Source organism: Mytilus edulis, chromosome 1 (genome assembly GCF_963676685.1).
Source record: "Mytilus edulis chromosome 1, xbMytEdul2.2, whole genome shotgun sequence".
NCBI lineage: Eukaryota > Metazoa > Mollusca > Bivalvia > Mytilida > Mytilidae > Mytilus > Mytilus edulis.
Window position 1 is genome coordinate 31,690,115 of NC_092344.1, and position 27,973 is coordinate 31,718,087.

General features: G+C 31.2%; 2 protein-coding genes across 3 annotated transcripts; both read left to right on the forward strand.

The window, feature by feature from the left end:
• The first annotated feature begins 203 nt into the window (after window positions 1-203).
• Window positions 204-9,306, forward strand: LOC139529729 (uncharacterized). 2 transcript variants are annotated; one of them, XM_071325597.1, is made up of 4 exons: window positions 204-324; window positions 5,064-5,148; window positions 7,061-7,227; window positions 8,947-9,306. In XM_071325597.1, the coding sequence occupies exons 1-4, from the start codon at window positions 243-245 to the stop codon at window positions 9,072-9,074; spliced, it is 462 nt and encodes a 153-aa protein (XP_071181698.1). In that variant the 5' UTR covers window positions 204-242; the 3' UTR covers window positions 9,075-9,306. The 2 variants fall into 2 exon arrangements, with proteins under 2 accessions (XP_071181698.1, XP_071181707.1); XM_071325606.1 differs by lacking the exon at window positions 204-324 and adding an exon at window positions 2,071-2,251.
• Window positions 9,307-14,745: 5,439 nt separating this feature from the next.
• Window positions 14,746-19,462, forward strand: LOC139529749 (protein shisa-5-like). The gene is made up of 4 exons (XM_071325627.1): window positions 14,746-14,885; window positions 16,501-16,576; window positions 17,162-17,322; window positions 18,417-19,462. The coding sequence occupies exons 1-4, from the start codon at window positions 14,831-14,833 to the stop codon at window positions 18,542-18,544; spliced, it is 420 nt and encodes a 139-aa protein (XP_071181728.1). The 5' UTR covers window positions 14,746-14,830; the 3' UTR covers window positions 18,545-19,462.
• Window positions 19,463-27,973: the final 8,511 nt, after the last annotated feature.

The following is a 27,973-nucleotide window of genomic DNA, read 5'->3' on the forward strand; positions in this document are numbered from 1 at the left end:
GAGCGAATCGTACAAGTTGAGATATATAAACACCGTAAGATGGTGACAAGGGAACGTCACCATCTAAAAACGGATAATTAAGTATAGGAAATGAAAAATCATCCCTTTTATCATAACTTTTAGTATTCAGCTTTCCATTAGTATATATATACAGGTAACATGCGTTAAATTGTTGATTTTCTATATCCTGTATAGATAATATGTCCCGGTGGATGTAGTGAAAATCTAAATGGAGATCTTTGATGATCTTGGTTTGGAAAACAGTTGTTATATTACATAAGACACTGAAATTCGCGGTTAAAACCATCAACGAAAACCACGAAAGTAAGTTCCTCATGAATACAAGTACTTTAATAGAGGTTCACCGTACGGCCTCTTACAATGACAAAACCCTATATCGTATAGCTAGCACTAAAAGCCCCCTTCCCCCGATAGAAAAACATGAAAACATTTAAACAATTAAAAAAATTACAAGCTCTTAACTTTAGACAAGAATATAAACATAATTGCGGGGAAGCCGGAATTTAACATGTGTGTAAGACCCCTTAACTTTCAACAGTGTTGTTACAACGGAAAAAAAGAAAAAAACTGTAAAATTTAATTATAAATGGCTTTACTAAAAAGATGGGTACTAACCACAGACAAACCAACTGACATAAAACAATTACAGATACAAAGTATCGACATTAGAGTACTCGGGTTATTGAAAGCTTAGCCTAGCTCAAAGCCGAATACAAGTAATAAATAAAGTATGTTTTCCTACGCTAAAGTTTCAAGCAGTACAGTGTTAATTGTACTGAGATGAATTTGTTTTCCTGTTTTGAAATCTTTATGTTTCAAACCTGGCGAGCATGTACAAAATATACGATAACAATATCAGTCTGACTAAAGTCCGAGAAAGAATAAAAATTGTACTGTCTTCCAAAAGTAAAAATCATAATTCGATTTGTTTGCATTCTGTTAAACGTAAAACTTACAAGATATATAAATTTATCTTTATCAATTGATTGTTTGTGTTTGTGTGAAATATTAAGGGCATACGATACAGGGAAGGTAATGACATTGCTAACGTAAATTGTTATTTTCCCGACGTCAAACAGTGACTTATCGGGAAAAGATGCAGTTTTCGACTGAGTTTTATCATTTAAACTGATCTAACACGAAAATGAGTTCATGGACCCCTCTTTTTTATAATGACATGTGGTTTAATTACATATGGCGATTATGTGTACCAATTTCTATAAAAAGCCAATAGTGCAATTTTTATAAATTTGATAAATATTCAGTAAAATATGTTATTTTTTTCTATATTCATGAGTAGTTGATAAATATGTGTTATTTTCAGAAATAAAATGTACAAACTTATAGAACATTCATATAAAACAGAAAGTACAAATAGATTAACAAAAACCAGCTTGAGTGTATCTTTTAAAACAAAAACGTTATGTATATTTGACGAAAGGAAAAATACGGCCACAAATCCGAATTTTGACTCGGGAAATATCTAAAATTTCAACCTCAATTTACCCACAAAGTAGCACATGATTGTATATTTTTTATTATATTTGATTTAATCAGGTAACAAATAGCCTATATGAAAATTTTCATCAAAATTTCAATACGGAATCTAAAGTGTATCGGATTAAGCAATTTTTGAAGATTCAAGGAAAATTCATTTACTGAAACTTATTACACTTTGTTGTGATTATTCATATAAAGAAAACAGGAAGCAAAAGTTTTAAAATCTTTTATAAATATTATATACACTTTGCGTAGGGTTGGACAATGTTGCAGAGTGATAAATATCAATAATTTAGCAAGAACAAAGAAAGGGGGTGTCTTCTAGCGATTTGATCATATGTTTTTGAAAAGTACGATAAATGAAGGGTATCCAATTTAATTTAATGACATCCTGATTTAATATATGATAGTATCTACTTTGCTCAAATATATTTGAATTAAATGACAAAACCACAGTCATTTATTTCACATCCTGATGTAAACTGTAATATATATTTTTTTTAAATTAAAAAGTGATTAAAGAAAATATTCATAGATCTTCTACGTCGTGTTTTGCATTCTGCACTTATGAATATTTTCGAATTTCGATAACATAACGGTCTATTTTTTCATATCATGAAGTAATGTGTAAAATAAGTTTTGTTTACTTTAAAAAGTCATTAGAAAACAATATTCATGGATCTTTTACGCTGTGTTTTGCATTCTTTTCTTCTGAATTTAATATTCAGCGGTAAGTGTTGTTAAGCTGTTACTCAGAACATTTGTTAACTACCTTGTACTGGTAACTTATTAACTAAACAAAGTATGAACATATGTGTATAGTCCAGCTGATTCGTGCATATTTTCAGAGGAATTGTTGGTTTGATGATAAAAGCATGAAACTTTGCACAATGGTAGATCTATATATGGTAGTCAATTCGCCGTTTCAGAATGTAATGCATTCGGGGTAATATTTCCAAAAGCGTTCACCATACGTTGGGATTGGTTTAAAACGTTCTAAACAATGGAAATTCAGCCAATGACGTAACGTTATTTTCTTTTTGGTGTACGAACAATGAGATTACCCATAGTCCTTTAGATTCTGAAAAGGCGAATTTAAGCTATGGACCCACCCTGAAAAATCCAATATGGCGACCATTTTCAAGATGGCTGTCAATCAGTGAAAATCCCCGTTATCATTTTTTAAATTATAGCGAATAATATTCAAATCTAATATGTATAATGCATGAAAAATGTGATTCAACGTTTAAAGAAAGTCATGGCGGTTTTTAAACTTTACAAAAAAGGCGGACATTTCAAAATCGCCGTAAAAAATGTAAAAATTTTATTTATCTAAACTAAAACAGGGCTCTGTTGATATTCATTACATTCTGCGAATTGCTATATCAGTTGATACTACGTTCTAAGGATTGTGTTTCCATAATACATGGCTTGAAAGATATTTTAATAAAAAATCCCATAAATCGAAACATCCGAACGCCTTTATGATTTGTTTGACTGTGTAACATCTAAGTCACAAATGAGGATTTTAAATACAGCCGATGTGGTATGATAGCTAATGAGACAAATCTTAACAATAGACCTTATGTAACAAAAATTAACAGATATAAGTCACAACACGGCCTTCAACAATGAAAAAAGCCCATACTACATGTTCTACCTCTCCTTGACCGATTCATAGTATCTTTTTCCCAAGAAAATTTGTCAATAGCGTGTAATTTGTTCCTTATTTTGTCATATCTGTGTTGTCAACAAATGAGTTTTTAAAGCAGTGTTATCATCATACAGAAATGGGACACCTGATTTCATTTCAAACTTTCACATTTGGTCAAATATAAGATTACAAAAATTAAAAAGATGTTGGTATACTTAACATATACCAACATGTTTTTAATTTGATTATACTTGATATGACTCATCAAGCTATTTAACCAATAACACATACTGACCCTCCTTGAACACCTGAGATTATTCCCTGTTTTATGAGAGGGTTCATGTTGCTCACGGTGTCTGTCTTCCTCATCTTCTGTAACATTTAAACAACAACATATTTTCACAGCAGTTTTAAAAATGTGTACCTAGTACAGCCCATTTAGTCTTTGCACAACTCTTTACCACATTTGAAAAAGCAATGTACATTAAATCATAATCTTCCCACATGTTTATCTACCGCTATTGTATCTTTCAACCATTCTTATGAGCTCATAAAAAAATGCTGATACCTTTGTGATAAATATCCAATAGGGTATTTATCCATTTCTGTAAAAGAATCCCTATTTATGTGGTGTATTTGTGCGATATTATTTATAACATTCAATACGATAGCACGGCCTTCCTATTTTACAAGCGTGTAATTCTACTCATTGCTTGATCTACATATACAATTTTCATATCACGTTTACAACACTAGTACTGTATAGGTACTGGTACATCACATACTATAGCACACAGACACTATGATAAATGGGATAAGAAAAGGCTAAGAACCACAGAACTAGCAGTAAAATAACACCTTTACACCTTAGACATATAAATAAAGGCAACAGTAGTATACTGCTGTTCAAAAATCATAAATCCATGGACAAAACAAAACCTGGGTTATAAACTAAAATTGAGGGAAACGCATTAAATATAAGAGGAGAACAACGACACAACATTAAAATGTCACACACACAGAAACGGACTAAGCATTAGACAAAATCCTATGAGAAGAACAAATATTACAATATAACATCAAAACAAAATACACGAATTTGGGATATATATAACACAGTTTGAATTAAATGGTATACCTTATGCTTACTTGCAAATCTGTTTTGCTTCCAACGGTCGTGTTTGATTCATTTATTGTTTTTATAAGCTGTGTGACATATTATACCACTTATAATTGTAGCACACGTCATTTGAAAACAAGATATATTTACAGCTTTTTCTTGGATGTTGTTTGCCAATATCAAACGTTAGAACTTCCATACACATTCAGAACGAGAACAAATTCACGAAGGAATGACTGTAATATTGTTTCTATCTATGAAGAAATATTCTCATTATTTGAAAAATATATATAATTATCGAGGGGGTCTTTCAGCTAATGGATCATATGTAATTGAAAAGTATGATCAATGCAGGGTATCCAATTAATTTTAATGACATCCTGGTGTATACCTGAAATTATGTACTATTCTCAAATATTTTTGAGTAACTTACCCACAGTCTATTTATTCATTTCCTGTTAAGTGTAATATAAGTTTTGCTTAATTTTAGGTTGATTAGAAAACAAATGCATTTATCTTTTTTGCCGTGTTTTGCATTCTGTTCTTCTGAATTTAGTATATTACAGTGTGTATTAATTAGCTGTTACTCCGAACGTTTATCAATTACCTGAAGTTAGTAATTTATAACATACATTGAGAATGTCAAAGAAACAATAACCCGAGGAAAGATCAGAATACATAAATAAATGGTATATAAACTGAAGTAATAATTTTTGCGTACTTCAATATCTGCCAATCTGACACAGATAATTATTTGATATTTTTCAGTCTTGGAAGTTTATGGTGAATACTGTTACTACTACTATTCATACACATATGGTTATTACTACGAATGTGATAGTACAGCAAGTGGGTAGGAAACAATTTAGTGTTTAAATGACTAATTAACTTTTCATATATCAGTTAGATTTTTTATTCTACAGGAATTCACTGAAATTCCCATGTCAATAACATTCATCCGTGACCAAGATGAAATATTGTCGGGTAGGTTAATGTTTGGAGGACGTTTTTTTCAACAAACTATCTGCATTCCCATGGGAGCCAGCTGTGCCTCTCCTCTTGTCGCATTGATACTTTATTCTTATGATGCTGACTTCATGCAGGAACTTCTTGTAAAAAAAAAAAGTATCCTTAAACGTTACCTTTCGCTATGAAGATGATGTTCCCTCACTACATAATTCAAAATTTAATGACTATGTTGATCGCATTTATCCCATCGAACAAGATATAAAGGATACAACAGATACAGTTAAGTATGCTGCACATCTGTACTTACTTCTAGGAACTGACAATGAGGGTCAGTTGAAAACAAAACTTTACGACAAAAGAGAAGATTCCAGCTTCCCAATTGTGAACTTTCTATTTCTGTGTAGCAACATTCTAGCAACGCCTGAATACGGAGTATATATTTCCCAATTGATATGATATTCCCGGGCTGGTATTACCTATCATGATTTCTTTGATAGAGGGTTTCTGCTCATAATGAAGCTTTTAAACCAAGAGTTCCAAAAGGTGAGGTTGAAATCATATCTTCGTAAATTTTACGTACGCCATCACGAGTTGGTTGATCGTTTCACAGATAATAGCGGATAAATTCCTTATGCCGTAACAACAGTCCTAAAGTTCCTTATAAACTCTGAAATGTAGCATTACTCTTTTTCTAGGTTGTACGATTGTTCGACAAGCAGAACGGCGGCTTCTGAATTGTGTGGTCAATACACAGTTCTGTACTTTTTTCTTTTTATTGATTTTAATAAAATGTGACATCCATGCCATTTAAAAAAGCAATTCCAGTAAATATTTACACTATATTTTGCATTTCTTTTCAATGAGACAGTTGGTTTGTTTCTGAAGAAATGATACATTTTTTTTCAAATGACATTTATATTTTCGGACTATATTATAATTTTATTCATAAGAAATACATATAACGCTGACAAGTTTGTCATAAATAAAGGCTACAGTAGTATGTCGCTGTTAAAAAGTCATCAAGCGATTGAAAGACAATAATCCGGAATACAAACTAAAACCGAGGAAAACACATCAACTACACTGCTACTTTTGCATAAGTACTATCTCTGTACATGAAATCTGTAGTACTGGAAATTTACTTTTAATTTTTAGTACTTTTTCTTAACTTTAAAATTATTGTAATATTTAGGTACCTGTAGTTTACAGTACTTGATTTGTACTTAAAAATATGTACAGAACTAGTACCAACAATGATCACAGTATATCATGTTTGAACATCATAACTATAAGAGATTTTAAATAGACAAACTTTCAAAATACTGAAAATGTAACGATGTAACCAAAAATCTGTAGTACTTAAATTTCGAGTACAAATCAAGTACTGTTAAATAGAGGTACCTTAATATTACAATAATTTTAAAGTAACAAAATAGTACTAAATATTAAAAGTAGATTTCCAGTACTATGGATTTTTGGTACTGAAATAGTACCTATGCAAAAGTAGCTGTGTATAGGAGGAAAAAAATGAAACAACAGAACGCTGAAGTGAAACAAAAACAAACGACAATGCAATATACATAGAAAAGAACTATTATATAACATCTCTCGTATTCCGGACTTGGTACAGGACATTTTAGGAAAACAAATGTGGATTGAACCTCGTTTTGTGGCTAGCAAAACCTCTCGCATAAACAATAATTCCTGATCTGGATCAGTATAACTTGTTTATATATCTAATTCCCATATTGTTCTTATATACATTATTTATTGATACTTTATATTTACCTTTTCAGTGGTTCCATAGCCGGGGCGGTAGTAGGAACTATCATTTTTATAGTCATCATTGTTGTTATTATTGCTGTGTGTAAAAACCAAAATAGAACAAGGGTGACAACTATTCATACCACCCCTCATATTGGTGGAACAAATTTTATCACACAACAGCAGCAACAACAGCAAGGTAATCTAAATGGCAGAGAAAATATAACTTGATTTTCATTAATATGAAAGATCAATCGGGTTTACTTCTGGTTTCAATACATATTCTTGTTTACAAAGAAAATTAAAACATTTATAAGGCATGTATTGTTGCTCTAGAAATCTCTAAATATTGTTAAGACTGGTAATTACATAACTCTAGTATGTGTTCAAAGCCGAAAATTAAAACAAAGATGCAACAATTTGTTTACAAAATATAATATAAAAAAAAAAGCAGATGTGGTATAATTGACAATGAGACAACTCTCTCCATATAACAATATCGAAGTTAACAGATATATATCTCCATACAACAATGAGTAAAAAACAAAATGACAACAGTAAAACAATCGGAATTTGAAAACTCACAATCTGATTTAGATAAGATTGTAAGTTTGTTCATAATTCCACATTTCGTTTTGTTAATTCTTATCTTCGTGTTCTGTGTTTCACTTGAATTTTATAATAAAATGTTTTTGTCTGTTTTGTTTCAAGAACAATTAAAAAAAAGCCATGTGCTAAAATTTTCAATACAGTTTACAAGGTAAAATATCATATTGAGACATTATAAAAAAAGAAATTGGTTGATTGACGTCCGCTTCACGTCCAGAGGCCAACATTGCATTTTATTATACTTCAGTTATCCTTTTCTATATAAAATAAGTAAACAATATTTGCACTGTTTTGCAAATTACAAGCTTTGAACTATTGGACCGGTAAAAATTTTTCAACTATTACACCTGGGAGAAACTATCTGACCGCAAGCGTCATAAAATTTCGCGGAATTTTAAATACAGCTACGCGATTGGAGGGTTTTAAAAACAACGCGGGAGTAACGTCGTCGTGTTTTACCTATTGTATGTAGTATAGGGTTGGCGCCAGTGCAAGACGTAGCCTTTAGCCTTATTCTTTTTAATATTACGATAGTTGATTTATCCCCGCCATTTATGTCTGTTGTCTTTGTCGATATAATAAACCACTTACTGACTGGATATTCGTGGAATAGTAAGTTTATTGTCCCTCGGATACAAATATTGCCATCGGCTACGCCTCAGGACAATAGTTGCTCCTCGGGACAATAAAGTTACTACTCATACCCAGTCAATAAGTATACACTATGGCATTTAGTCTCTGGTTGAGCGTTATGACATTGGCCATTATACCACATCTTTTATTCTCATACTTACAAATCTTAACTGACAAGTTTAATATAAAAAATAAGCCCCTTTTCAGCGTTTAAGCATTCTATTAATGAGAAAATTTTGTAAAAGAAGTTGTAATGGCAATGCTGTTCAGTTTTCTTTAACCACCATAGTACTCACTCAAATAACGATTCTTTATGAATGATACTCCAATTGGAAAACCAACATTCAATATATTATCATTAAGACAGCAAGCTTTTCAAGGAAGTTAATGGATCAACAGGAAACACCTCTATATCTTTTACTAAATTAAGTATTATATGATGAACTTTGGCGATTTATCAAATCAACCCCTTTCCTGTTTTTAAAAATCCCCTGAATGAAAATATCTTGTAAAAAAGTTGTTATATTTTGTTGAGGTTCCTTATCCAACTACAATTCATGCGAAGAACTATTAAGTATAGATAAAACTACAATGTACAAATTAATTTTCAATATTATTATATTACGATAACTAATGTGTTTACCGATGATATTTTTTAATATTTGTGTCATTTCAGCCCAACCACCGATGATGTATGGTCAGTATCCACAACCAGGTGGTAGTATGTATAATCACCCACCAGCTTATCAACCGCCTCAAGGAAACTATCCTCCGCCGCAAGAAAACTTTCCACCAAAATACTAACAGTTTATCAATAACAAGCAACCTTCCAATCAAAAGAACTGTTTTAAATTCATAAACTACTTATTCTATATAAAGTGTGAATAAACCTATTTTCCTGTAAAAAAAAATCTTCGGTTTTAATGAACTTAAAACAAAAATCAAAATTTGCTGCTTATCTTGCTGATGTTTGATACACCTATAGTGAGTTTGATATATTTTGTGTCTGCAATAAAATAAATAAAATTTTAATACACATTTGGGCATACTTAGAGCTCGAAGAGTCGAACATATTTCAGATTATAAGGTACCATCTGTTTGTACAATTACAAATCACATAAGAAGTATATCAAAAGTAAAAAGGACAAAAGCACTGAAAATGTTGATTATTCTAGTACTATTTTTTCTGAGTTCAGATCAAATTGAATTTAATTTTATATATGTTTTATTTGATTCTTTTGATTTTGTAAAAGTATGGCTCGAGGCCATTTTGTACTTTGTTAATCATTTGAACTCGTGGTTCACTTTAACTAACGAATATTGGCACCCAACGATTAATAACAAATTCTCTGTATATTGTAAAAGTAATAGGCTGTTTGAAATAGATTGTCTGAAGCTTATCAGAAATATGGTATAGAATTGAGAAGGGATATGGGGAATGTGTCAAAAACAAAACAACCCAACCAAAGAGCAGAAAACAGCAGAAGGCCACCAATAAGTCTTCATCACAGCGAGAAAATCCCGCACCAAGAGGCGTGCTTCAGCAGGCCCCTAAACAACAATGTGTACTAGTTAAGTTATAACGGACATCATACTTAACTCCGAAATATATAACTAAAGAAAAATTGAAAAGCATACAAGACTAACAAAGGCCAAAGGTTCCTGACTCGGGACTCGATCTAAAATGGATCGTCAATTAAACACATTATCATTGTATCGGTCTGCAATATTCAAGTATTTATTTACATTAGAAGTTCGAATGAAAATGTCAAGATATCTGTCATACATTTCATAAAATATTAAGTAGAAAACGTCAATATCTTATTTCGTATATTCAGTATCAATTATCTATGGTTGTGTGCAAGGTCGTTTCCACAACTGCATTTTGAAAACAAACAAACAAACCTACCATAAACATTTGAAAAACGCTATTCACGTCATGATTATGTAATGAGAAATAAGCGATATTTGGGTTACACTAATGTCCTGACAATGTCCTGACAGCGTCCTGACAGAAATAAAAATGCTAAATACTTTTTTATTATTGAAAGGATTTACTTGAAATTTGGAATCAAGCAAGATGAGAACTTAAATTTAAAAAAGAAATTTTTTAAAGAATTTAAAAATATTTATAAGAATTAGACAACTTGACCTGACCAACTTGACTTTGAAACTACTAATGTCCTAACTGAAGACAAACGGCTAAAAAATGTTTTATTATTGACAGGATAGACTTCAAATTCGATATCAAGGAAGATTAAAACATTTAATACAAAAATATAAGAAGAAAAAGGAAAACAAATATTTTTAAAAGTTAGAAACTTGACCTGACCAACTACGTCATCCCGTGACTAATGTCCTGACTGATGTAAAATGCTAATAACTCTTTTGTTCTTTGAAGGATCGACTTCAAATGTAATGTCAAGGAAGATTCTAACATGGAATATAGAGATATAAGAAAAAATATTCAAAAAACCTATTTTAAGTGTTAGAAAACTTAATCTGACCAACATCGACTCTCCCCTGACTAATGTCCTAGCTGATCGATGTAGGAAATGTTAATAACTTTTTTGTTATTGAAAGAATTGACTTAATTAAAGTTCCTCGATCACCAAGGAAAATTATATTATTCAAAATAAGAATTTAAGAGAAAATATTGTTTGTTAATTTTTGAAATGTTATAAAACTTGACCTGACCAACGTAACTGATCTTTATCATGAAAATTAAGTAAATTCTTTCAATAACAAAAAGATTTAGTTTTTTTAGTTAATGAGGGATTAAACATGTCAAATAACATAAAAGAGGACAGGAAATTGGCTTCTTTTGATTTCAAGATAATGTTTTTACCACGGGGGGCAGGGGGGGGGGGGTAACTTCCTATTATTAGGTATATGGGGATGTGCCAAAAATATGGGTCATAATTTTGCGAGATCTTGTATTAAATGACCCTCCTTTTTAATGACATCCTATATTAAAATGCATTTACGTTTGATAATTGTATATTGAATTGGGATATGATCTACATATCATATATAAATATGCTATTGAGAATATTACATTATTAATGGTCAATTATTATATTAAATTAAATCAATTCATTTCAAAGTTCCAACGCACCAAACGATGTCAATTCATATATAAAAACTTAAGGGTAGCTGGTATATTTATGAAATAGGAGTGATGATGAGTTAGTGCTCATATAAGCATGGAATCATATTTTAAATATTGTATATAAGTATAGGTCATTCTTTCTTAAATATTTATATAACTATAGGTACTGAATTTCAGTGAATGTTATATTTAAATGGGTATTTTTGAGGCAAAAATGGCACACCCCTACCAAAAAAATATCGAAGTTACCCCCCCCCCCCCCCTCTCCCCCCGTGGTTTTTACAAGCATTCAAAGTAGAATTATGTTAGAATCACATAGAAATATAAAAACTTATAATAAACATCATTTTATTATGTCCCTGTCTTTTGGCTTTCTATTACACATTTTACACATATATATTATGAATTTTAAAAAGTGCATCCAAGTTCTTTCTTAACTATATTTAAATAAAAAAAATGAAATATCAATATAATTTTCAAGAATTAAGTCTATTCTGTCTTTAGGAAGAGAAAAAAAAACGGCCGGTTATATAATATTTGTCTTTTCTTCATCGGTCAGGACATTGCAGGACAAAGATCCAGTTGGTCAGGTCAAGTTTTCTAACATTTAAAAATTAACAAACATTTTTTTCTCATAAATTTCTATATTTTATGCTATCATCTTTCTTGGTAAGGAACTCAAGTAATTTTTTTCAATAATTAAAAGATATCAACTTGAAATCGATCCTTCAAAGAAGAAAAAAGGTATAAGCATTTTTACATCGGTCAGGACATTAGTCACAGGAAAGACGTAGTTGGTCAGGTCAAGTTTTCTAACTCTTGAAAATATTTGTTTTCTTTTTTTTTCATATATTTTTGTATCAACTGTTTTAATCTTCCTTGGTATCGAATTTGAAGTCTATTGTGTCAATAATATCGGTCAGGACATTAGTAGTTTCAAAGTCAAGTTGGTCAGGTCAAGTTTTCTAACTCTTATAAATATTTATAAAAATTTTTAAAATTTTATTTATTAAATTTAAGTTCTTATCTTGCTTGATTCCAAATTTCAAGTAAATACTTCCAATAATAAAAAAGTATTTAGCATTTACATTTCTGTCAGGACATTGTCAAGACATTGTCAGGACATTAGTGTAACCCGCGATATTTGCCTCACTAAATCCATAAAATGGTTGATATATACATATTGATATTTAAGTAAGTCGTAGATACACGATTTTGTTATTTAATGCATTTGGCTTTGAACAAGCTTCCAAAAAAGGTATTTTGAATGGAATAGCACATCCGAAATGTTAAATTGATGTTGTTTATCGAGCCCGGAAATTTAATTATGATCTGTGAAAACCTAGATAAATTAGATCTTTGCAAATAATTTTTATTGGTATAGAAATTGATTTAGTGACCAGTAATTCAAAACTGTAAAAGTTATTATTGCTATACACATATGTACTTTTAAGAGTACTGCAATCTCTCAATACCTATATTTTGCCATTGCATTGTTTTTCTGTGACTGTTAATGACGTCTTTACACTAAAAAGTAAACTAACATAAATACCGGAATCGAAGGAAAATAATCTACATCCCTTGAAAAAAAAAACTATTTCAACCATTTGAAACAAAATGACATAGAAACACTCAATATACCAAGTACTATATAAAAAAACTGACAAGAATACAAAATTGACCATGGCACAGAAAATCAATGCAACGCCAAAACATAAGGTATTGACAGATTTCTGTAATATTAAAAGTAAATATGTGTATAGCAATAATAACTCAGACTACTGGTCACGTCTTTTAAGAAGTCCATGATTTTTAGAAAGTGGACAGGATTTGATTGTTAGGCCCAAACTAAGGGAATATGTTTACTTTACTTTATCTTATCAAATTATATTGTTTGCAAACCAAGAAATATATTCAAAAAATATTTTACAATGAAATTTGGAATAGGTTAAGCTATTTATTTCATATTTTAGATTTTTTCGTGGATCGTAAATTTTACCATAATATTTATGTTGAAACACCGGCAACATCACTCGACCTTGTCTCGTGAGGTTTATTTCGTGGCTTTCCAACAATGGCTACGATACACGGAAAAACTATCCAAGAACTATGAAATATCTATAACTTATTACATAGGAATATACACACCTGTCATTTGAGATAGGAAAAGCCTTTTAACCGGAAGTAGCTCACAAACTCCCTGATTATAGTCAAAATTATATAGAAACAATTATTTTTGAAATAATTAAAAATATTGCTTTCATATAAGACCGAAAGTGGTATTTACGAAACAGAAAGTAGTAAATTGTCTTTCTATTGTCAGACAAAAGATGACAGGAAACATGTACCTTTTGAAGAGCGGCGAGATGTTTTTCTCAATCTTAAACTTTTAAGTTCCTATATTGGTTAAAGGAAATACAAAACAAACAAAAAAAAATCGGTCTGACACAAGTCTTAGATATAAAAAGAAATGTTAACATTCTTCTAAAAGTAGAATGATAATACGAATGTGTGTATTCTTCAATTGACAATATGTATAAATACATAACGTCACAGTACCCAAATTGAACCTTCTGAACAAAAATAGCTGCTGAAATCAAACAACTTTTATTTGAGACTAAACAATTCGTATTTGTATGATTTGACATTATACACGTATTTCAGCATAAGTAAATATATCTAAGTGTGAACAAAACGTTCACAGTATATCTCAACAGATAAAGTATTTACTGTTAAAGTTAAATCTACGGAAACATCGCCATGCGACGTTCAAAAAGCCATATTTTAAAAATGATCAAATAAAATATGTTACAAGCATCCATTTCTTTAAAAAAAAAGAATAGTAAGCATGGACTAATGTCAAATTGTTCTTAATATTTGAAGAAATAAGATAAAACATCTTTTATACGAATTTTAAGGATGTGAATTTATGCATGGATGCAATTTGGGTACTCCCCATTACATACTCATGGATCGTTTGCAGGTCAATTCAGACTCATTTTTCTATTACTCAAAATGGGTTCAAAATTAAATCGGTGTAACTATATAGTAAGTAAGGATAAATCTACAAAATAAATCCAGAATGAAAACTTTTGTCTGGCGCATAAAAAAAACGTAGGTGGAAAAAAATGTCAAAATAGGAGCAATTTGGGTACCCTCATTTTATATATTTTGCATTAATATCTTGAAATTTATCAAGGAAACATTAAGCAATATTTGCAAATTTAAAGGTATTCATGCACTTAAATATATTGTATTTCTATTGTTATTCTTTATATACTGTTATATACTGAACACTGTAGTTCAATAAACCTTTTGTGATATCTGATATTATCTACATTCAATAATTTTTTAACTTACCTGATAAAAACTACACATTGTTCATATCCAGTAGTTAAATGCAATTTAAATTTGATTTACTTTACTAACAAGTGATTAGAAAATAACCATGGATCTTCTACGACGTATTTTGTACACTGTTTTTCTGAATTTAATATTCAGTGGTAAGTGTTGATCATCTGTTACTCCCAAAATTCTATTGATTATCTTGTTTTTGTAATTGATAGCGAACACAAGAAATGTACAAATATATAAAACAACGTTTATATATAATGGAATACCATATTTTCATGTGAGCTGTACTTTTTTTTTCATTGGTCGTATTTATATCATTTAACACTTTAGTTACTCGAGACCTACGATTGAAAATAATCCAGTATCTACCCGATATTCATGTAAATCATTAGTTCAGACATCTTTGAGAGTAGTTCGATATATCTTAACTTCATAAATCTTAGCAGAATAGGAAATTCCTGATTTATCTCATTTGAATTATGTATAGTTAATCTTGCTGTGAAGAATATTTAACAAATAAAATCCGACCTTTCCAATGTAATTTCAAAAAGGGGAACTTCATAACAACTGACAAAACCAAATTTTCTTAATTAACGGAACGAGTTATATTTCAGACGTGAAACAGTAATTTTCCCAACCAAATGTTGGGTTAAATTTATTTTTGTTTAGCTACCTAAACTTCCTACTTGCATGACTGTTGAAAATATTAATAAAATGATATTAAGAATTGAATGATTGTTAATTAAATTAGAAGATGTATTTTGATTGACAATGGGACAAATATCCACTAACTATGCTGTTTGTTTAACATCCAATGGCAAATAATGGCGTATTGTGAACGGGAACAAATTAACAATACATACAATATGTGTGTTCTGTTTGTCGACCGTTTTGAAGGATGGTAATTTTGGACTGCCATCTGTAAACAGAAGCACATACTTATATGATATGTAACTTATCATTTCATGACTTTAGTGTAAAATATGTTTATAATTGAAAATCGGAAGCCATATAAACAAGCCTGCAATCTTGACTGTTCTGCCTGCTTTTTATATTTCTAGAAACATTGGCATCATTGTTTTTACAAATGATGAAAATGGAATATTTCGTTTGAATTGTTTTACATTATCATATTGGAGTTTTTTTTTATAGCTGACTATGCGGTATGGGCTTTGCTCATTGTTGAAGGCCGTACGGTGACCTATAGTTGTTAATGTCTGTGTCATTTTGGTCTCTTGTGGACAGTTGTCTCATTGACAATCAAACTTCTTTTTTATATTTGATATAAAATGGTTTGTGGGATTAGAATAAAAATACCATAACAAATGTGCACAGACAGAAGACAGACACTCAGTGACAGCATTTGCGTACAATTGCCTATTTTTACAATCTTGACAGTTTGATATTAAAATATCTAAGATCCATAACATAGACAAATAAATATCCATAAACATAAATGTTAGATAATGATAGAAGAATTTCATAACGCAAACTCAGTCCATCTTGTATCACTTGGTTTTAAAATCTCCATCGTAAACATAAATGTCGTTAATAAAATAAATAACATAGTATTTGAATATGAGGTGTCTACCTACCACATGCCAAGCTTTAAACCTATTCTTTTTACTGGTAAACCAACCAGTCATGACTCACTGACGAGATTTCATATATGTGTCGAATGTAAAATAATTGTTCTTTTAAGGGCGTGGACCTTAATATAATTTAATTCATGTTAATTTAATTTAAAATATATATTTTTTTCAGTTGTGACGGTCCATGGTGAATACTGTTATTACAGTTCTTACTATTCTGATTATGAATGTGATGGCACAACAACCGGGTGTGTTTAATTTTCTTTTTCCTTTTTTCTTTTATTGTACCATAACATGCAAAATTTCGTTTTAATTCATGAATAAACGTTTTGGCTGTTTTGTACACAAGTAAACGGGCGTGGATAGAAAACAAAAGACACCTGTAGTGTCTGATCAGTATAATTAGAAGATGTCAACTTCGTATAATTCTGTTCTCGTTTGAATATGTTGTGTTTATATTTTTTTTCATGGTGAAACCAAAGCAATTTTAAGTATATATACTAATAGTCTCACTATTTGTGGAAAATATTTCATACAGATATTGTCTGTGTGTTTCTTCGCTGATTTCTAGAATTTTTCACATAGTATTTTAACTGGTCATTTACGAAAAAAATAATGTTGGACTGGCGACGGTTTAACGTCATGAGACAAAAGTCACATGTATATTTTAGACGATAATAAAATTATGTTAATGAGAAATGATAACCTTCTTTATACTAGACTGACACCCTGGTCGCACATAATAGTGCATCTGGATAAGTATGGTTGGTTTATATTTATGATCCACGTACATAATTTGAATATTAATTGATACTTAATACTAACTCTTTCAGTGGTGCCATAGCCGGTGCGATAGTAGGAATTATCATTTTTATAGTTGTCATAGTTGTTATAATTGTCATTTGTAAAAAGCATACAACTAGGACGACAAGTATTCATACCACTTCACACACTGGTGGAACTACAGTTATCACACAACAGCAGCAACAACAAGGTAATCTACATAACAGATTTTTGATATTATAAAACGAATGGTTGATTTCGAATATAAATGCATATATAATTTGTTTGTGAGATATAGGTTTGACAGAATTTGTTTGTTTGTCATTCACATATCTTTTAACAGTATTATTCATTTGTTTGTGCCTCGGCAAATACATTTCTATCTCAATTTTGAAAGGCGTGTTACTTGGTGTTGGGTTTGATGTTTAGTGTTTTATGCATTTGAAAAAATATTATTTATCTTTATTGAATTTTAAAATCAATATTTTGTTTGGTCAGTGCTATTGAGAACAGTAGCAAGAACAGTAACAAATCATTTCATGTGCTAAAATTAAAGTTTTGGTTTACAATGACAAATGTTACATCGTCATCTAACATTATAAAATGAGAAAATTTTTGCAGGACGTCCAATATACGTTTTCGGCCAAAAAACAAACATATTTTTTTTTGCTATTTTGTGATTGCAAATTGAAAAATTCCCTTGAATGGATGAAATCACACAAAAAAAAACCGAACTCCAAGTAAAATTCAATTCGGAAAGTAATTAATTAAGCTGGCAAAATCAAATGCTCAAACACAAGAAACGAATGAATAACAACTGTCATATTCCAGATTTGGTAAAGGCATTTTCTTATGTCACAAAAGGTGTACTAAACCTGCTTTTATAGCTAGCTAAACCTCTCACTTTTATGCCAGTTTCATACACTTCCTTTGTATTGACAACGTTGTGTGAACAAAACAAATAGACACAAAAGGTAAAATGTCAAAAAAGGGGTACAGCAGTCAACATCGTGTTATAACCTTAATTAATCACTATTAAAACAAACAAATATGTAACAAGAAACAATAAAAAGACAAATTGACAAAGCACATTAGCGAAATGAAAAATGAAAGTTTACAAATTTACCATAGGACAATTTACAAAATGACGGAAAGTACAGAGCCACGTCAAATTGAACAACTCTAAAAACAATAAAAAAAAATACAATAAATAATAAGACAACACGCATTCAGGAACCGCTATAACTTGTGAGTAGTACGAACTTCGTTTACAATGGATATGTTTTAATATTTTTGTCATTCCAGCTCAACCACCGATGATGTATGGTCAGTATTCGCAACCAGGAGGCCCTATGTATAATCAACCACCAGCGTATCCGCCACCTCAACCAAACTATCCACCACCACAAGGAAATTATCCTCCAAGATTTTAACAGTGTTATGAATAAAATAAAACTTATGTTTGATACCACTGGTAATTGAATGACTGTTGGTTTTTACATATTATGTTTTGTTATTTCATTTATATTACCTGAAGGAACGATTAATTTGTCCAGTATTAAAACAAATGCTATACCAAATTGATAAGAAACCGAAAGCCTCTCGTTTTTTATATCTTGCATGAACTCATGACTTACTATCTTGATAGTAAACAGTAAATGTTTAACATTTTATCAAGAAAACACTGTCACTTGCATCAACATTTGAAATATACTTTGATATATTTAGCGTTTGAATAGTAGTCAAAATTACAATAAAGAGAATCCTACTCCGTATGCTGGTCTTTCGTCTTATTACTTGATATAATTAGCCCTTCGACTTATGTATTATTATGTAGTGAAATGCAAAAATGTACAATAAGTACATGGTGTTAACAATTGTTAGGTCAACTCTGTTTCTTGTGTATTATTATGTTTTATTCTATTTTATATACTTATTACATCTTGTAACAAGAGTTACTGCCTTTTAAAAATGTATAAAAAAATCAATCTTTTTCATAATTTGTCTGACAATTTCTTCATTGCGATAATCCAACTCATGGTGCCGCATCTTATAATTTTAAATAGTTCTTACAATAAAGGTTGTAGGTATCCTTCAAGAGCGATTTTATTTGAACCATAATAAACATGATTTTAGACGAACATGTCACTTACAAGATTCCTTACTTCGCTTGCTCACTTAATTCTGTACTGCACTGAAAAGCCGATTGTTTACTCATCATATTAGTGAATTAAAAGAAGTTTGAAGGTACAGTTTAACAAGTTAATGATAACAGTTTACTATGATCAATAAGATCATGAGACAAGACATAGCATAATCATTTTAATGTTTAATAAATATACTGATTGCATTGTCATTACTATTGGTAAAACAAATATATGGTTACTATGAGATTAAAAATGTTTGACCATAAGAAAAATGCATACATTCTAAAACAATCTCCTTAACTTAAATATTAAGGCAGAATAAAAAAAAATGTTTCAGCTTTGTTTCATGAAAAAAGAACATTATACAAAGGAGAATTCAAGCAAAAAGGCCTTTCAATAAAATCAAAAAGATGCTTCAGTTTGTAATTGTAATCATATTTGATAGACTTTTGTTGAATATATGGCACAGATGAGCACAAATATGTACCAATTGTCCTTTTCTTTCCCCTGATTGTAACTTTATCGGGGTGACATATCCTCAACGGTTGAACCTAGCGGAGCAGAAACGATTCATCTAATTTGTTTAAGGTTCATGATGATCAGCTGGCTAATTATTTCTGTTGTCTTTATTGTTGATTGATGTTTGGCAATTTGTTTTTTGCTATGGTATTGAGCTGTTGAACATGTTGAATTCTTTAAAAGATCTTGAAATATTTCATCATGTTTTCCAAAAATGGAACGTAGAGAAAATTGAGTTTTACAATATAATATGTAAATAACCTAACACTTTATTTTTTATCCATGAGAGTCTAAACGTATGTTAAATAATTCCAATTATAGATTCAAAAGTGCTTTTAATTAGTATATTTTTGCAATTGAACTTACTTACAATAATGCCCAGGTCGAGTTTAAGATATATATATTTCTCAAACAGCAAACATATGAAAAAATAACGGAAATCTCAATATCGCATCAATTTAAAACGTTTTTTTTAGGATTTTATTTCTTTTAACAATTTGCTATTTACCAGTCTCTATTAGCAGTTTAAAGTAGGTGTCTGATATTTTGTTCTTGTTTGGCTTTATAAATATTTTGATATGAGCGTCACTGATGAGTCTTATGTAGACGAAACGCGCGTCTGGCGTATAAAATTATAATTCTGGTACCTTAAATGAAGTCTGATAACTATTTACACCACTGGGTCGATGCTACTGCTGGTGGACGTTTCGTCCCCGAGGTAGTCACCAGCCCAGGAGTCAACACTTCGGTGTTGACATGAATATCAATAATGTGGTCATTTTTATAAATTTCCTGTTAATAAAACTATGATTTGTTCCAAAACAATTTGCTATTTACCAGTCTCTATTAGCAGTTTAAAGTAGGTGTCTGATATTTTGTACTTTTTTTGGCTTTATAAATATTTTGATATGAGCGTCACTGGTGAGTCGTATGTAGACGAAACGCGCGTCTGGCGTATAAAATTATAATTCTGGTACCCTTGATAACTATCATAGGTCCAAGTTGTAAGATGAAAGTACTTCATTCAAACATTTAACAGACGTAATCACGAGATGGGTAATTGAAATGGAATATCTGTTTCACAGATAACGATGTTTATGTTCAATTGTTCTAATAACAATTTGTACCATTAAATAATAATTACACCATATCTCTTTTTCTATGTGTTCTTTAGGCATTTTAGATTACAGTCATGGTTTCATTTGGGGAATTTGTGTTGAATGCAAATCTTGTTAAGTCATTTTTGAATTCTCTCACAGTGTTTTTCAATCAAAACTTTTTATATTGCATATACCACTGTATATTGTTGAAAAAAAAATCCACGTGTTAACCATTATATTTGTTGTTTATATTTGAAATTATTTGCTTGCTATCTCAATGAAGATTTCATATTCTAAACGTCCAGGAGTTCAATTTAGCGTAATCATTATATAAAAGTATATGATCTAAAGGGTCTTTAATTTTAAATACAAAATATAAATGAGCATATTAGTTTGTGTAACCGTTTTATACTAGTTTTATACTAGTTTAAAAAGTAGGATATTACACTTATTGAAATACCTACATAGCTCGTAATTCACTGTTTACACGCTGCCATGCATTTAAAATAAACAAAACCTATCAAATCGTTTGTGTTAAAATTAGCGGTGTCATTTAAGTATACTACAAGGCTTATTTATACACAGTGCATTGCAACTTGTCATGTATTTTGACACAAGTGTTTTAGATTTGTCATAGTTTAAATTATTTAAAAAAAAACTATTGAAATTATATAGCTGTTCATATTGTGTGCTTCAAATTTGACATAAAGAGGTTGACCAAATTAGAAAGAGAGAAGGGAAACTGATATTTGCTAGCACAATTTGACACATCGCATTGCTGATCTTGGCCTTGGTAAATAAAATCGGTTTATATTACAGAATTAATCTATAATAATATCTACAATAACATTCTGAAGAAATTGATTTAATATGAAGCAGCAATGTAAATTTAAATAAAATAGAATAATATGGAAAATTCATATCTGTAACAAAATAACGGTAACTCTTTTTAATATCACAGGCTCATATAAAGGGAATGGAATATTCTTGTTGACTATGGTATTTTTTGTTCTTTCAATTATCTCTATACAAAACTTGATATGTGAGTTGCAGCTGATATTTTACAATACATTCTGATATATTTGTTTTACTCTTTTTTGTAACTCATGGTAATCAATTTTTATTTTTATTTTCCAGTTTCAATAGTAACTTGTATTGCTCAAAATACAACACAAAGAATAGCAAAAAAGGGCATACATTTTTCTGCCTTTGAAAAGAAAACACCGCATCAGTTATTGTTAATTTTGTATTTTTTTTTTTATAAATCAATATTTTGTAATACAGTTGAATGTTTCATAAAGTCTCATGGAAAATAATGAACATGAGTTTTGTTTTCGTTCAATCATTAATAAAAGTATAACAATGAAATATAAATGAGCTTTTAGCAATTTTGTAAAAAAAAGCGAAGTAACATCACTAATGACTAATTCACTTACAAGTCAATAATCCGTAAACATGTGTCCCTCAATTCAATTCATTAGCTTGTGATTGGTAACGTATATGATACTCATGTTCGGCCATTAAAAAGAAAAGAATGTCAACATTGAAAGTGAAACAAAGATGAAACAATACGTAAACACAAAAAAATCAATCTTATACCGGTAAAAACGATGATTAACTTTATTTTTAATTTACAGTATGAGATCAAACAGAAATAGAGAGGTACATTTGCACGATGTCTCTTTCTACTTATGTTCATGTTAATATTAAGTTATGTAACCTTCGGCAGTCTTCGGATTCATCTCGATGGTTAATTAGATGACTAAAATACACAAGAAATGCTGATATATATATTATTCATGGAAATGTTCATTTCAGACTTATTGCAATTCGAATATATGTTTAAGTATGTTATAAATAAAAAATGCGATTTTTTTTCAAATCAATGAATATGAATATGACAGCTTATACCCGTTATTAGAAGCTGTGGAAGGCAATTAGTGTCCTTTCTTACTTGTATTAGTAAACCTGATAACATTAAATATAAAGTCTTGTTTTAGTGTTTCCTAAACGGAATCTGCTTACTCTTCCGGAGCACATGAGGTCACACCCAGTTAAAGTGAGTTTTGTTTCTCAAACTTTATTTCTTTGTGTTGTGCTTTGTGAACTTTAGATTGTCTGTTGAGTTTTTTTCTTGTTTAGCCATTGCTTTAGTAGTTTATTTTTGACTTAGGACTTTCAATGCCCCTGTTGGTATCTCTCACCTCTCTTCTACACAATTCTCCTCAACATTTGTCATCAAAATTTTCCATTCATATAACTAAGCATTTCTTATATCCCAGGAGTAGATTTATAAGCTTAGCCGTATTTGGCACAACTTTTTTGGAATTTTGGGTCCTCAATGCTCTTCAACTTTGTATTTGTTTGGCTTTTTAACTGTTTTGATCTGATCGTCACTGATGAGTCTTATGTAGACGAAACGGCACGTTTGGCGTATTAAATTATAATCCTGGTATTTTTGATAACTATTATCATCAATCTACGTGTACCCTTATACGCATTACCTTTATACACGAATCTTTGTCAATGAAATGTTACGTGACCGGATGCAAGAGTATTTTTGTCGTATTATTTCTTGTTATTTGCCCTTAGCGCGCGATAGTTGCACACCATATGTTTTAGGTGACATATATTGTATATATTAGAAAATAGATGTGATTGCCAATGAGACAACTCTCCATAAGAGACCAAATAACATCGAATTAACAACTATAGGTCACCTTACGGCCTTCTACAATGAGCAAAGCCAATACCGCAGTCAGCTATAAAAGGCCCCGAAATGACAAATGACAAACAATTCAAACGAGAAAACCAATAAATGAACGAAAAACAAATATGTAACACATCAACAAACGAAAACCACCGAATTACAGGTTCCTGACTTTGGAGAGGCCCATACATACAGCGGTGTTAAATATGTTAGCGGGATCTCTCCTAGCCTGGAACAGTGGTGTAACAGTACAACATAAGAACGAACTATAAAAATCAGTTGAAAAAGCTTAACTCATCAGATTGATAATAATACAAATAGAAATACAGCTTACAAAAACACAGAGTGGACGTGGCCGGGTACTTATATGCCACCAACGAAAACACAAAAGTACTGATCTGAGAGTACTCACAGTTACTGACAGCTAGTTCAAAGCAACTAACAACTAATAAAAAAAAAACATGCATCTAATACTAAATATTCCCTATTGTTATTTCCTTTACGATTGCTGCAAATAATGAAGCAACGGGAAAATGTATTATAAAGATACGAACAGAAAAATGTAAAATCACAAAAATACTGAACTCCGATGAAAATTCAATCGGAAAGTCCTTAATCACATAAAAAAAAAAAAAAACAAATGGCAAAACACATTGAACGAATGGACAACTGTCATGTTCCTGACTTGGTACAGGCATTTTCAAATGTAAAAAATGGTGGATTGAACCTGAATTTATACAATACAATACAATATTTTTATTTTCCAAATTAAAGGCCCATTAAGAGCATAACATTAATAACAACATGACATAAACCTTACAGAGTGATTAAAGAATCATAAAATAATAATTCAAATGCATGAGGAAAGAGTTAGTGGTCAAGGGGAGATAATTTTGATATCTAAGTTAACTAAATCTGATTTCTAAGTTGCAGGCCTTTATCAAGGTATGCACATAAAATAGATAAAAAAAAACTGCTATCTTCATTAATCATGATCTATTAAAAAAGATCTTTTCTGTTTTAATTATCTAAACTGGGGTATTTTTTTTATATAATCAGTCATATCTCTTCTGAGGTTATTGTAAAGAGGGCATTCCAGAAGGAAGTGCATTTCATTTTTAATACAATTTGAATTACAATATAAACATACCCTCTCATGTCGAGGTAATATTTCATATTTACAACATACATTGGTAATTCGTTCATGTCTGTCAGTATCTATTCTTAAACAGTGATTGCTGAGTCTGTATTCTGTTAGCAAATGTTTTGTGGGTGCTTTAAATCTAAATAATTTTCATAGTCAAATAACCTTTTGAATGAAAAATAAGTGTCCAATTTGCCTGGATTCTGTATATAAAAATCTCGCATTTTCTCTCAATAAAGATGAAACATTAGCATGATCATGAGTCACAAATGATCAAAATTAACACATTAGCGTGGATCACTGTTGATCAGTTATAATATTAGAATGGATCACGATTGATCAATTAAAAACTTTAGCATGGATCACGATTGATCAATTATAACATTATCATGAATCAAGAATGATCAATTAGAACCATCTGTATAAAAAGAGCACTTTATCATTACTGTCCAATACTGACATTGACTTTAAAAATACTGGCCCTGGGAACAGAAGCTCAGTAACGGATATTAGAGTCCATTATGTGAACATGGTGCAAGATTGTTGGCGTTGTGTCGCTTTCCCGCCAAATGGTCACATGTTAAACATGCGACCACCGCCATGAAATAAAAGAAAACGACGCAACAAGCCGTGGCCTTATTGACTTGGTTGCTACATATTTATATTCATCTTTGCCTTCTCTTGCAGGGCGAAGCCTTTAAATAAACGAACGTCATAGCACACTATTGCAAGACGTTTTGTTAATTTAAGTCGTGCACTTCAAGTGCACGACTTAAATTAACAAAACATTATTAGATAGTAACCACACAGTTTGTACACTAAATCATTATCTGTACGTTTTCTTTCATAAGAACGCTTACACAACTTCCTGGAGAAAACTTTGAATTCTATACAAAAATAGTTCATTTCCCATGTTTGAAAGATGCACACCGTCCATGTTGAAAAGTCCCTTCTCATTCCATGTTATTTCAGGATATTTTATGTATCCTCCACCAGACTTAAGACATAACCAACCAGCAAAATTGTTTATTCTGACCGCAGCTCGGTTCAGAGACTTAATGTTTTGGCCATTCCGCCAAACCAGCCTTGGTAGTATCTGGGACCAAATTAATTTAGCTTTAGGGAGCAATTCTGAAACCTTACAAAGAGACGACTTAATTTTCCGTCTAAAATTATGTAACTTGCAGGAGCCTATGTTGTTGCCCCCACAATGTATAATTAAAAAATCTGGCTCCTGTTCAAATCTTAATAAATATTTTATCCTTGGTACTAATTCGTGCCAATTCATGCCCCCTTTACCTTGCCACCAAATGGTACATTTTTTCCGCTTCAAACCCAAATGGATACCGTCATAAGTGGTGCGGGCATGAGTAAATGCATGTTTTACAATGGACGAGCCTATTATCCAAACAGACTTTTTCTCATATCTCTCAAGTATCCCTATTAAAACACAATTAAACGTTTAATAACATCTATTTACCACCTATTTACAGCTATATATAAACAATAATTGTCTTTGATATATGACCACATCAAAATAAATTTTTTACAATCTGATATATGACCTATATGCACCAGATTTCCATCGTCCTAGCTTCATAATTTCCTCATTAGAAATTCCTTCAGCAGAGGCTTCTGAAGCTGCCCCAATCCTGAAAGAATGTGACTTGTAGCCACTTGAATCAATACCTATTACATTCAATGCTTTAGATAATATACCAGAGAACTGATAACGAGACACGCATTTTCCACCAAGGTGACAGAGTAAAGGACCATTTTTATCTGGTCTTACTCGTAGGTATCTTTTTAATAGCAGTATTAGACAAACTGTTGAATCCGTCTTCCTTATATCAATAGAAATACCCTTACCAGTTTGATCCCCCTTAGAGTGCGTTAAGTGAAGCCTAATAAACTCGCCTTTTGTTCCTTATAACATTTGTGTACCATGTATTGATATTATATTTTGCGCTTGGCCTAATTTTGTGTAAACTAATTCTCCAACTCTTAGAAAGCCATGAAAGGCGACTGAAAAAACTGCCGCAAAAAGCAAAGATTCCTATGCTGAATAACAAATCGATGGCAACTTTTCAATTATCCTAGCCAAAAGTTCCGATGTAATTGGAAGCCTCTTATCCTTCGAGAACTTACTGCGTTTCAAACCCTCTAACATTTTTCGTATAATAAAATTTTGTGAATAGTCCATAAATTGAGACTGTAGAACCTTGCAACGAAAACCGATAGCAGTCACGTAACAACTGACAGTTTTATGTGCTCTCCCTTTCAGTGATAAATATGCAATAAAAAGCACAATATGCGAAGGGGATGCGGCCACACGCACTCCATATTAAAGTCTTTCCGAAACATCTCGAAACTCTGCAATCCCGTTCTATATGTATCCTTCGTGTTCGAAGCTAGCGAGGCATCTACTAGACGATCAATTTCAGACCGGAAATCAGCTGCAGAAAAGTTTCTGGGATTGGTGTCGCCTCTGTCTCTGCTTGTGGTGCTACCATGCGGAATCTGTGCCACTGTTTACGTGAAATAGCATCAGCGAATGCGATGAAGTTCGAACGACCTTCAATATGTACTGCTTTAAATTGCATATTAAAAAGCATTGTGTGTAATACAAAAGGCCGAACCAACTCCATCACCCGTCTCGATTTTGAGGATTTCTTGTTCAAAATACTCACAAGTGCCTTATTATCTGTATGAAAACGTATTCGCTTGTTGTGCAACACTTTAGGGAGCCCACTAAAGATTGAAGATCCCTTAGAGTGATTTTTCTTTTCTTTATAGTCAATTCCAGTTTTCCCTTAACCTCTGTTAGTTTGTCTTGTGGTATCCGAATAACCATCTCCAAAGTGTCTATTTCTAATCCCAGAAAAGTCATAATACACGAAGGACCTAAAGTTTTTTCCTCTGCTAGAGGAACTCCAATATCGCTGCAAATAGTCCTAAAATTGTTCATGAGATGTAAACATTCCCCCAACCGAGCTTCTCCGGCAAGCAGGAAATCGTCCAAATAATGCTCTATTGATTCCTTTTGCGATTGAAAACGGACCAACCACTCTAAGAAACATGAAAACTTTTCGAACAGCGCGCACGCCGCCGAACATCCCATTGGGAGCGCTTTCTGGAAATAAAAGTTGTCTTGAAAGCGAAAACCAAATAAAACAAATTCATCAGGGTGCAATATTAATAATCTAAATGCCGAGACTATATCCATTCGTGCCATTTCTGCC